Source organism: Amphichorda felina (genome assembly GCF_050947745.1).
Source record: "Amphichorda felina strain 45539 chromosome Unknown scaffold_5, whole genome shotgun sequence".
NCBI lineage: Eukaryota > Fungi > Ascomycota > Sordariomycetes > Hypocreales > Bionectriaceae > Amphichorda > Amphichorda felina.
The window spans coordinates 894,512-907,230 of record NW_028145045.1 but is presented as its reverse complement, the minus strand read 5'-3'; the positions used below and the strand labels follow the sequence as shown (position 1 = coordinate 907,230).

Below are 12,719 nucleotides of genomic sequence, written 5' to 3'. Positions count from 1 at the left end.
TAATCATCTACACTATACTCTGCATCTGCCAGGCTGGGGGCCACTGGGATGTCTATGGCGCCGACTGCCCCGATTGCAGCAGTCTCTGCAGCGGTCTTGATTCCTCGTGATGATCTGGGCTATCTTCGCTGCGGCCGGGGGGGCGACCCTTGCTTCGTCTCATGGGCATCCTATAGGCCGTAGCCTTCTTGGTTGGAAAGGCGTGACAATATGTTGCGATGCCGTTGCGGAGGTATTTGACTTGAACTTACTTAGTCAGGCCGTACTAACCAGCCACAGATCCTCGAAGTATTGTATCCGGCATACCAAGGCTTTGGTACATCAGATCGAGCGGTTCAACCCATTGCGAAGGATTTGCTCAGCGACATAACTTGGGGCAGCGTCTTCCTGCTAGTGAGTCTGGCTCTGCACGTCGTCTGGCTCGGCATCAGCATTTGGAAGTCATAGCTGGAACTCCTGTCTGCTCTCCCGATAATGACGCACTTGGGCATGATGGTATTCACATCATATATCTCACTGAAGGTCGACTAGCCGAACGAATATAGGCAACGGTTACGGTGGTGGGCGCGAACGGCCTTCTGTGTATGGGTGGCCTCTTGTGGTGGACTCCTAGCTACCATCATATCCTGCTGGCGTACCGGCCATTTCGCACTGCAGTGCGCATGTGTCGAGGTGCTGCTCTGGGAGAAGGCTATTTGGATATGGTTAGGTTTGTCAAACCCTGGCCGGATGGGAGGCTCGCATTCTCTTCAAAGACGGGAGCAGGGGGATCACATTGACGGGCAGCATCCCCCCGGGTCAGCCCGCTCCACCGCGAAGCTGACGGAGGGTACAAGGCCAGCATCCTTCTCTAAAGCTTGACATTCTTGCGCATTCTGTTCGGAACTGAGAGTTTAGTCATTATGGCTAGCCATGCTAGTGTAATACGTTATATTCTTTCTCTACTGTTAACGCGTTGTGTTGCCGCGGGACGTTTGAAATGGGTGATAGTGGTCATATGCTCGTGCGCCGAATAATATTATCATAAGCCCGTTTATTCCGAGGGTGGTGAATGCCCTATGTGTGTGGATGGCATCTTATGCCGGACTGCTGGCTGAGATCAAGGAGCAATAGGCTTAAAATTATATAAAGCTCAAGCCCTCACGCCCAATTCTGATCCTAAACTACACCATCCCCATCTATAAGCCACCAATTACCCACTCTACCCTATCCACCGTTAATATCGAATATGGCTACAGTCCCGCCTAAAATGAAAAGCTTCGAACAGCGTATGAAATTAGCACCTGATTTGCCTAAGAATCTTGGATTTGCCTTAGTGCCAAAGGCCGAGTTCGATCGACACGAGCGCAATAAGGTGCAGGTAGCAAAACTTGGAGGTAATCAAGTCGACTCTTACTATAGCATGCTGTTATTAACATATATGCAGGCTCTAAGCTATCTCCTACCGATGCCGAACCTCCTACTAGTAAGCAGTATGAAAAATGGGGTAACTTCTTATCTAGCAATGGCATTGACGACATCCTGCCTGATAAGGACCAGTTGGTCGTGGCTCCCACCTAAGACTACCATTGGCTCATAGCGCGTATGGATTGGGTCGTGGAGCCTGCTTCTGTGGAAAGACGTGAAGAGGAGAAAAGAGCATCATCTCAGCGCTCGGGTGATGTTATCAGCCCTATGACTAGCCGTAAAGACATAAGTTCGAGCTTTGACATCCCTCTCCCTATGGTGACCAAATTATATAAATGAGCCGGCGCCGACCTTCTAACTGCAGTTTGGTCTATATATCTTCCCAGTGACCAATCCGCTTACTGACAGGTAAAGCGCTGCGCTAGATGATGAGGGTATCATCACGGAAGCCAAGTTGCTACTTATCGGCACGCTTAATCAACTCGATTTCTACGTGGTCGCAGCTAAGACCGATAAGGAATGCGAAAAGACGCGATACCAGCAAGAAACGACCCGAAGTTCTATCCCACTATCGGAGCGATAGATTCCTTCATCTCGCTCGCCTACTCTCAGACGCATTATTAAGCGGCTAACGGGCGATTGGCTCCATGAAAGCCTGCTTAAGGGCACAATATCGCGTATATCATCTCCCTATCCCGGAAATCAAGAGCCTGGCTAGCTTGATATCAGTAATACTAACCATACTACAAAACAGATTTTGGGTCAGATTCGCGGGGCAAGAGTTTGAGATTTGCCCTGAGGAGGTCCAGCGATTGGCTCGGAGAATAGTAGAAGAGAACTTTAGAAGGGGTATGCTTGAAGCGGCGACCTAGAGATACAGAAGCTCAACCTATGACTTTATTATTTTGTTTTTATCAATGTTTTCATGCGTAGCTGTGTGGCTGGCTGGGGTAAGCCTGGCATTTTATGTAGATTGATTTTGTGGTGCGATTTGGTCGCGTTCCGCTCTTTGCCATCCACCCCCAACCAAGCCTATGCCTCAGCTAACGGGAAGGCATACTAGGACCATTTAGAAAACTCCGACTCCTCTAGCAAAATGTCGCGGTAGGAGCTAGCTCAACTTCCCCCATCTAAAAGTTTCGAAATCCATCATAGTCTCTTTTGAGAGTAAGTTTCAGTTCCGTCGCTACCTATAAGGAAAGAGACGAAAAAGTAAGAAGAGCCATACGATACATAGAAACGGTTTACGATATAAGCGATATAGATCTAAATAAGGTTATAAATAAGTAATAGGTATAAGATAATAGTTAATAGGATAGATCGCTATAAAATATTAATATATCATAGGAGTTTTATAACTTAAAGTATTAAATATAGATATACCTAATACCCTAGACTCTATATATTTTAACTCGATTCTTATCTCTTTAATTAAGGGCTATCCTTTTAGATAGAGGTAAATCCTCGTGTTTTATTAAAGGTATTACTTAAAAAGCCGACCTACGAACCACCGAATAATAAAGAATATAGCTTAAGGCGTTTAATATCTTATCTTATTAACTCCTCGTAATATAAGAAGTTAGGGATAGATTAATTTACGGATAAATACTTTGAAAAGCTTTCTATAGAATAAAAAGGCTAGTTTAGCTTTTTCGTATTATATATTACGGATTATTCGAGGCCTCTAAGTTATATTAAAGTTCGTTATAAGGTTATTAATAGCTGAGGCGTTACGGAAGGCTAGCGTATAATCGATACCTATCTTATAGGTTAACGAGTACTTATTAAAAAAACTATAATAATAAAGACTTATAGAAATAACTCCGTCTAATTACTAAGGAGGTTAAGAAGTATATAGAATTAGACGTTTACTTAGTAAAGCTAGATAGATAAGAAGGTTTTACGGAGGAAAGCTAAGCTAATTACTATACCCCGCTATATTTATAACTAAGCCGCCGATATAAAGTAAGAAACTAGAGTAGTAGTAGGTTAAGGATCTCCTCGGGTTAGGCGGCTCTACTACGAAGCTATAGTCAAGTCTCCTTTATATTATTACGTAATATATTAAGTAATTTACTCGAAGTGCTTCCCTTTATCTATATTATATTAGTTATTTCTATATTAAGCTTATTCCCCCCCCTCTCCGTCTCGGAAGGTTAATATAGCTAACGGGATATATTTTATAGTAAGCCGCCTAACGCTTTTATATATCTAGAAAGGTAAGGAAGTCTAGCTATAAAGTAAAGACCTTAACTTTAATAAAGAGGAGGCCTAGGTATAGGCAGAGTTCTAGTATAGGCTATTTAAGGGAGAAATTAGTAAAGTATATAAAACCTACCCTGATATCGCCGAGCTCTATAGATAAGTTAATCCGGAGAATAAATAACGCTTTTTTAGCCTCCTCTATTAGGGGTAAGCAGAGTATATAATAAACTAGAGATCTAAGGTACTAAGTATAATTTCTATCGCTATATAAAACATTTAATAAAATTCGATTTTAAGATTATTTATAAAAAAGGATCTAAGAATAGATAAATAGATATACTTAATAGATATATTAATTATAACTAAGAAATACCCTAAATAATAAGATAAATATTAAAGTAAACTAAGGAAAGTAATTACTAATAGAAGATATTCTACGCGATAAATTATAAGGTAAAATTAAATAATAAATACTTTAAAAAACTTAAGAAATAAATAAAAGAATATATTACTTATATAATAAAAGTATTAAATAATTATATTATATATTTAAGATAAATATATTAATAATAATTTCTTTATTAAAGAAACTAAAATATTTATAAACTATAGATATTACTATTATTATAAGATAAGATTATTTAAGATATCTATCGATACCTTATAATTAAATATTAAGGAATTAGAAAAATATTAAAAATATTTTAAGGAACTTATAATTACTAAGAAAGAAGAAAAGATATTATATATATTATTAAGGAATATAAAGATTATATTAAAGTAAAAGGAATAAAATATAAACCTTATAAAGAATTATAATTACTTAAGGTATTAAATAAATTATAAGAATTAATAGTATTTACTTATATTATAAAGCTATTAGATTTAAAAAAAAACTTATAATAAAAGTAACTTATAATAATATAAGAAAATAAATAACTCTAAAAAACTTATATATATATTTTAGAAATAATTATTAGTAATTATAGATTATTAGAAGAAATTATTTTAGATAAAAGATTAATATTTATATTAAAGTTTTAATAAATATTAATAATATAATTAGGCTTAAGATATAAACTTAATATTATATATTACCTATAAATAGATATATAGATTAAAAGATTAAATTAAATATTAAAATAATATTTATAATATTATATTAATTATAAATAAGATAATTAAATAATAAGACTATTAATAATATAATTAACTTATAATAGCCTAATTATTAAATTAACCTAACTTATACTAATATATAAAAAATATAAATATAACTTAAAGATATATCGATAAGCTAAAGATAAGCTAATAGCCGAAAAGGTAATCTTATATATAGGTAACCTAAAATCTTTATATAAAGAGATAAAGATAAAACTTAAATATATACGTTAATAAATAACGAAATATTATAATTAAAGAAGATTAGAGGGATTAATCTTAGAGAAAAGAGATATAATTTACTTATTATAATAAAATTTTATAATAAGTAGATTAATATAATCGATCTAAGTAGATCCTTAATATAGTAAATAAAGCCGGTCTAAATCGATTATATAAACGGATAATTATATCTAATATTATTAATTAATTAACTAGATCTCTTACCTTTTATCTATTTTTATAATCTTATTTAATCTTACGCTATATAACCTATACTATATAACCTATATTATATAACCTACGTTATATATATTATCCTTTATTATAATATAAATTAAGTTAGAAAATTAATTATAAGAAAATTAGATTATTTAAAATTAAAGAAATAATCTTAAATATTAATTACTAATTATTATTACCCTTAATTATAAGGATATACCTAGTTTTTTATATTTTATTATTTAAACTAATACCTAATAATATATAATAATATTATTATATTAAAGTCTATAAGAAAGAATATAAACCGAAGAAAAGTATTAATAAATAAACTATAAATAAAGAAACTAAGTATTTAATTAAATAAATAGGATATAATATTAGCGAAAATATATAAAAACCTATTAAATACCTAAAGAATTTAATATAAAAATATTATTAATAGGTAAAAGTAAGCCTAAGTTATTAAAATTATTTACCTTAAAAGTAGCTTAATTAAGAGAATTTAAAACCCTAAGATTCTAAAGCTTATTTATAATTAAACCCTCTTAGGTAAAAAGAGAAAAGATAATAAAATTAATAAAAAAGGTAATATTATCTTTTTTATTAAGCTCCTCTAAGCTATAATAAAATAATTAATACTTATTCCTTCTTTATCTTTATTACCTTATAAACTATATATTTAATATTTAATATTTATATAGGTATATAAGGGCTTATTATATAGCTAGGTTTATACTCCTAAATAACGCGAAGTGATTACATATTATATAATCGGAATATAATTCTTATATTAAAGCTATAAATTAAATAGTAGAAAGAATATAAGTTATCTTATTCTATAAGTATCGATAAGAATAGAGGATACCTTAACTTATATATTAGCTATCTAATCTAACCTCCCTATAAAATAGCTTAGAGTTTACTATAACTTATTTAATTTACTCTTAATATTAACCCTAAAGCTAGTTAGATAACGAAGCTAAATTTCATAATATTATTATACCTAGCTAGGCATTTAGGCTTAATCGGAAATCTAGAATCCTCCTAAATATAACCTCTAGATTTATTTACGCCTTACTAAATATTTAGAGGGTTTTAGAGGCCTATAGGCTAGAACTTTACTATATTTTCACTAGGCGCGTAGCCTTAGCGGAGTGGCTATTACTATAGCTGCTTTAGATACTAGTTATTATACGATATATTCCCAATCTTCGGACTTTTAGATAAGAGCGTATCTACAGGGGTAGTTAATGGGGAAAGGGAGCTACTTTATGCCCGCCAATAACTTGTTTTGGGAAAGTGGATGTTCCCCGTCCGACCAGCACGACCAACAGGTAGGGAGGGGGTAGACGCAAAAGCAGCTTCTTTCGCACGCCACGGCATGTAGACGGCAACCCGTGCATATTGTGTGATCATTTTTTCCCTTCTTTCATCCTCTTTTGCTTCTTGACCTGAATTTGGCATAACCACGATCCCCCAAGACTGAGAATTCTCTGTACATTGTTGTCACAATCGCTAAGGCTCTCATCTCCAAGATGGAGAACATAGGGCGCAACGACGACGTTCTGGGCTTCCCCAGCAGCGAAAAAGCGGCCGCCGGAAACGGAGTGCTGGTCCCTACTTCAGAGCAGCCCGAGGAAGGCAAAGATGCCGGTCCTTTGTCAAACGTCAAGGAAAACATTTTCCTGCTCTTCATCACACTGACACAGCTGGTGCAAATGATCCCGTTGGGAGCTGGGATCAACTCAGGTCTTGCCATGGGCGAGGCCGTGGGCGCCTCCCACACCGAGGCGGTCTGGATCGTCGCGTCTTATCCTCTAAGTCAGGGCGCCTTTGTCCTCGTCGGTACGCACAAGCTCAGATGGTCTACAAAACGCGGGTACTGATAATCCCTTTTGCACAAAAATAGGGGGCCGCCTCGGTGTGATATGGGGTCACAAGTACACATTGTCCGTGGGGTGCCTCATCTGGACTGTTTGGGCATTGGCCGGTGGCTACGCGTCAAACCTTGCCGGAATCTGCATCATGCGAGCCCTCTGCGGCGCCGGCGGCGGGCTAATGATCCCAAACATTGTCGCCATGATTGGAATCAACTTCCCCCCCGGCAAGAAACGCAACCTTGGCCTCGCCTTGTTCGGGTGCATGGCCCCCGTGGGCGCGGCGGGCGGATCTCTCGTGTCAGCCGTGCTGGTTCAGCTGACGGAGTGGAAATGGCTCTTCTTCTTTCTGTAGGCTCCAACCTTGATCGGTATCGAACGAGCCTTGTTTGTGACCTGACTCGGAAATAGTGGTATTTTCGGCTCCGTCGTGTTTGCGTCTGCCCTCATCATTTGCCATGCAGACGAACCAATTGACCCGGATGGCGAGATTGATTGGGTGGGAATTGTGCTTGGCCTATCCGGACTGATCTTGTTCAACTTCACTTGGAAGTAAGTCCTGGTTCCCCCTACAAAGAACATGGACTCCCCCTACAATAGGATACTGGTGACTGACCGCATGTGCAGCCAAGCACCCTTAACCGGCTGGGGTACCCCTTACAACATTGTTCTGTTGATTGTTGCCGTGCTCTGCTTTTCTGCTTTTTCTTACTGGGAGATTAATGTGGCGCGTGAGCCCATTCTGCCGTTCAACATCTGGACCGTCCCTTCATTCGGCATACTCGTCATCGTCATCTTGCTCTCCTTCATGAGTATTCATATCTTTCTTTGGTACATGCATGTCTACATGATTACCATAAGGGGAGACAGTCTCATCCAAGTCGGTCTGCAGTTCCTCCCCCTCACCATCGGTGGCAGTGCCATGGCGTTTGTTGCAGCTTGGCTTGTTACCAAGCTCCCCGCTCAGGTCATCATCTGCGGTGGCTGCCTCGCAATGTTCGGCTGCAATTTATTCGTCGCTATGATCCCCATGGAGCTGACCTACTGGGCCATGTGCTTCCCAGCCGTGTGCTTATCATGCTTTACTACGGACTTGGTGGTGACCAGCGCCCAGATCATCACGAACAACAGCGTCCCTAAGAGATATCAAGGCGTCGCTGGGTCATTGGTAGGCACAATTCTCAGTTACGGAATGAGTTGCGGCCTGGGTTTCGCAGGCACCATCGAGGTCAGTGTGTTTGGCGCGGGCCAGACAAAAGAAGAACTTTTACACGGATATCACATGGCCACATATTTCGGCGCCGGACTTGCAGGTGTGGCATTCCTCATATGTGCCTTCTTCGTCCGCATCCCTAAGGAAAACCGGTGAGGGTAACGATGGAGAGACTGATGATACATGGGGCGCGGACACATGCTAAATAAAGCGGTATGATCGACAAAACAGTCTCACTTCGATGATGTATCGCGGTGTAACGTCAACACTAAATTCTTTTCTATTTCTCCCTTTTTCTTTGAGTAATAGACTCTACAACTATATATACTTCGGAATCAAACAAAATTAACAATACATGAAGCTCGGGAGTTTTCGACTGTGAGGTGACAGAAGTATAGAGAGAAAATCCCATGATCTACGCTACATTGACGGGAGCCCCAACTCGCGTAAACCCTGGGAAGCACTCAAACATGGGTTCTGAAAAAGTGCCGGACATCAGCAATCCATTCATTTGGTAGGTTGGTCGCTGGGAAGTGCCCTCCACTCTCATGGTGGTAAACCTCGCGGATGTTTGCAAGTCGTTCCAGCCAGTCCCTGGGCTAGACATGGTCTTCTGTCAGCTTCCGGGACGGATTGATGGCATACAAGGTTGGCAGGACTCACGATATAATTGAAATCCGCGAGTTCTGGGTAAGGACCTCCAGCTAGACCCCATTGTGACATGGCGGTAGGCACCTCTGTTCGGACAAAGTCCATGGCTCCGGGCTGGGAATACATACATATTAGCCGTGGAGAAAGAAAGGAAATAGTTGGTAGAGACTCTGGACTCACTGCGAAGAAATTCTTGTAGTATCTGAGGTTTCCCCATGTCCCTTGAATGAATATCAGGAGCGTCTGAGTAATGAGCTCATCGAATGTATACGAGTATCCATCGCTGATGCTGTATATCATACGCCATACCCAGCCGGCAAACCCGACCGGCGAGTCCGCCAGTGCTTGCCCCAGCGCCAGGGGCTGCTGGGTCTGCGCGTACTGGTAACCAGTGTGCTTGTTGAACCAGGCCTGACCACTGGCGATGAGTCTTGCTTCGGCCTCTGTTGTCTGGTTGTTCTCGTAGCGCTCAAGATCCGTCGCATTCGGAGTCGATAAAAAGAAGTCGCAGAAATGACCGGCGATGCGGCCCTCCGGCAGTGTCTCTGCCATTCGCATGGCAATCCACCAGCCCAGGTCCGTGCTAACGATGCCATACTTGCTGTAACCCAGCTGTACCATGAATGCATCAAGCACACCTGCCAAAGCTATCGGATCTAAACCAGCATATCCCGGGGAGGGGCTAAAGCCAAATCCGGGCAAATCCGGGGCGACGATATGATAGGCCCCTAAGCTATCATCGACAGGTTTGGCTAATGGATGAACAACATTCTGCCACATCCAGGATGTAGATGGCCAGCCGTGCAGGAGGAGCAGAGGTAGGGCATCATCATCGTCGGCACGACTGTGAATGAAGTGCAGTGGGACAGGGTGTGGCCAATTGGGCGTCTCAGGAACGGTTATGAAGAAGTGCGACAGATTTCCGTTGATGTAATTCTGTTCCGTGTCCCAATCATACTCATTCGTCCAGTATTCTGCCAGGTCTGTCATGTTGGCCCTCGGGGGACCTTCAAGCCAGTCCGCATTGCTGTCGTCGAGGAGGTCAATTGAAAGTCTGTAAGATGCAGCCTTTGCGACAGTCTCGTCAATGAAAGATTTTTCGACAGCGATTATGAAGGGGACGGCAGATGCCGCATCGATTGGATAAGGGAAGTTCAACGACATGGCACGGACGCTGGGTGCCGGTTGGGGTGTCTGGTACTGCGGTAAGAGCTGATAGGCGCGAACAACTTCTTGAGATTGTTTCTTAGTCTTGGGTTATATAAGTTGTCAGCAGTATCAATCTCATTTACTTCATGGTGATCTGGCGTCGAGGTCGGTCCAACACAAAGTGGGCGCACCATTACAAGACACCCCCCCCCCCCCGGCCCCCCACCCGGTGTATGAGGCGGGCATGAGGCGGGCATAGAGTCTGACATGAAAAATGAGAATAAATATTACTCAGTCTCTCCGATTATAGGATGTGGCCTTCGGGATTACGGCGCTTGCTGCGGTATAGTGTGACGAGGCGTGCCGGGTTCCACTAGCCAGGAGGACGACGATGACCAAGGGTAGCAAATGCCGATTGCATGTGCCGACCGCTCAGGAAGCTCCTCCTATTCCGTGGTAGTTATTTACATGGAAGAGGCTTTTTATCTCTCGATTTGCATCCTCAAGTGCAGATAGACACCTTGGCTCCCTCGCCTCAATGCAGGCAAGACGGAGCGATTATCGGTTGCCTTCCTAATCGGTCCTAGAGATTCACTCCCTCATTTTGATGCAAGTAAGACGGAACAATTTCCCGTGGTCTTTGTGGCTGTCCTCTGAGAACACTTCGCTTGTCCTTGTTGCAACCACGGCGGAGCAAACCTCGTACGCAACTGATACCACCATCTTGCATGCATTTCTGATCGGGCACTGTTTTGCAAGGCCGACACTGTGTACAATATTGTCTCGATGAAGATAGAAACGGCATAAAAGCGTATAAGAGTGAGGCTGTATCGTATCTAAATTTGAAGACGCAGTGGTACAACGCTCACCCACACTTTCCTTCATAAACAAGCCCCTCTTCCTCGCACAGACGACCCTCACTCTTCTTCGAACACAGATAATACACGTCGCAAGTCATACGGCAACGCTCACTCGTACGCCATGGGTGCAGTCAAAGGCTACACTCGGCCAAGCCATGGCCTCTTCCGAGCCATTCCAGACGCTCTGGTTCCGTACGCTGAACTCATGCGCCTCGACCGTCAGTCAGGGTTCTGGGCCTTCTACTGGCACTACCTGATAGGACTCGGATTCGCCATCAACATCCCTCCATTCTCCAAGGACCTTGACATAAGAGACATTGTGCTCCTTGCCGCGCACTTGGGAGTCTGGACCACGGTTTTCCGCGGTATAACCTGCACGTGGAACGACAATCTAGACCAGGACTTTGACCGTCAGGTTGCTCGTTGCCGGGTTCGACCTATTCCACGGGGCGCGGTCTCGACCGCACAGGCGCATTTATTCACCGGTGCACTGATGGTTGCCGGAGCCCTCATCTTGCAGCCCTTTGGAGAGACGAGCTTGATTCACGCCGGCGTAGCCAGCGTCCTCTTGTTCATCTACCCCCTGCTGAAGCGCTGCACAAACTACCCCCAAGTCGAGCTCGGATTCGGCCTGTCTTATGCCATCTTCCAAGTGACTGCGATCGTCGCCAAGGATCCATTGGCGCCGCTTTTCGACCTGTCGTTGGATCTCTCCACTCGCGTGTCCAAGGTTGCCGAGTCACGGCTGGCCCAGTCGGCGACATGTCTGTACATCGCTGGCATAATTTGGACTGTGATTTTCGACACCATCTATGCCCACCAGGATTACCTAGACGACGTGAAAGCTGGCGTCAAGGGGCTCGCCGTACGGCTCGGAAGAAAGGGAACCAAGCCGGCATGCTACTTGGCGACTGCTGCCCAGATTTACTTCTTGGTCTTGGCCGGTCAACTGGCAGGGCTCAGCGCGGTATACTTTTCTGTGACTTGTGGCATGACCGCTCTCCTGCTGGTGAGGATGATTTGGGTTGTCGACTTGGAGGATGGCGACAGCTGCGCGTGGGCGTTTGGCCGTGGGAGTGGCCAGGTGGGCGCCTCAATCGTCGCTGGTTTCATGGCCGAGTATATGGCGCAGAAATACGCCTGATTGATTGGTCAGACGGTCAAGCACGCAGCCGCTGGTGGACTCGAAGCTGAAGACAAGGGCAGGCATTGGAGGTCAGGATCCTGACAGTGCGTTAGAATTGTCGGGGTAAGCTACCCAGGAGAGAGCTTACTCAAGTTAGGTGGACAGTGGAGCGGATGAGGGCAATTTTGGAAAGCAAATGTTGTGTTTTTAGGGAGAGATTGCATTGTGTGGACGGGAGCTACGCGTTGTTACCTACTTGGTGATTCCAGTTTGCCGAATAAAAAGAGGAAGAAAAGAAGCAAATGAACACTCAAATCTGTACTGATAGCTTTGGTTGCTCCAATTTTTCCTTACCCGGTCGAGCTCGAGGTAGAGGTGTAAGGGATGGTTGACCGTCATGGCTGGTAGCTATTGTGAAGTGCGACTCACCAGACGCCTCTCATTGCCAAACTTGAATCAAGAGGTGAAGACTGTAAAAGAGGGGTAACTGGGACCCAATTATGGATGAAAGCAAGACTCGACTCAAGATTATTTGTAGGAGGAAACACTGTACCTTTTATCACAGAGGTTGAGGAATGTCGCGAAACCGTGGATATTTACAGCCTGTGAGCAAATTCGAATAGTTC

The 12,719-nt window shown here is 42.6% G+C and overlaps 3 protein-coding genes across 3 annotated transcripts; 2 read left to right on the top strand and 1 right to left on the bottom strand.

Annotated features, from left to right (window-relative positions):
• Positions 1-6,752: 6,752 nt before the first annotated feature.
• ACO1O0_005132 (uncharacterized protein) lies at positions 6,753-8,463 on the top strand (the record flags this gene model as incomplete). The annotated part of the gene is made up of 4 exons (XM_083194558.1): positions 6,753-7,062; positions 7,127-7,445; positions 7,506-7,646; positions 7,722-8,463. The coding sequence occupies 4 exons, from the start codon at positions 6,753-6,755 to the stop codon at positions 8,461-8,463; spliced, it is 1,512 nt and encodes a 503-aa protein (XP_083049471.1).
• A 308-nt stretch (positions 8,464-8,771) lies between these two features.
• ACO1O0_005131 (epoxide hydrolase family protein) lies at positions 8,772-10,122 on the bottom strand (the record flags this gene model as incomplete). Its single annotated transcript, XM_083194557.1, has 3 exons — positions 8,772-8,906; positions 8,971-9,072; positions 9,139-10,122. The coding sequence occupies 3 exons, from the start codon at positions 10,120-10,122 to the stop codon at positions 8,772-8,774; spliced, it is 1,221 nt and encodes a 406-aa protein (XP_083049470.1).
• A 966-nt stretch (positions 10,123-11,088) lies between these two features.
• Positions 11,089-12,111, top strand: ACO1O0_005130 (4-hydroxybenzoate octaprenyltransferase; the record flags this gene model as incomplete). The annotated part of the gene is made up of 1 exon (XM_083194556.1): positions 11,089-12,111. The coding sequence occupies one exon, from the start codon at positions 11,089-11,091 to the stop codon at positions 12,109-12,111; it is 1,023 nt and encodes a 340-aa protein (XP_083049469.1).
• Between the last annotated feature and the right edge of the window lie 608 nt (positions 12,112-12,719).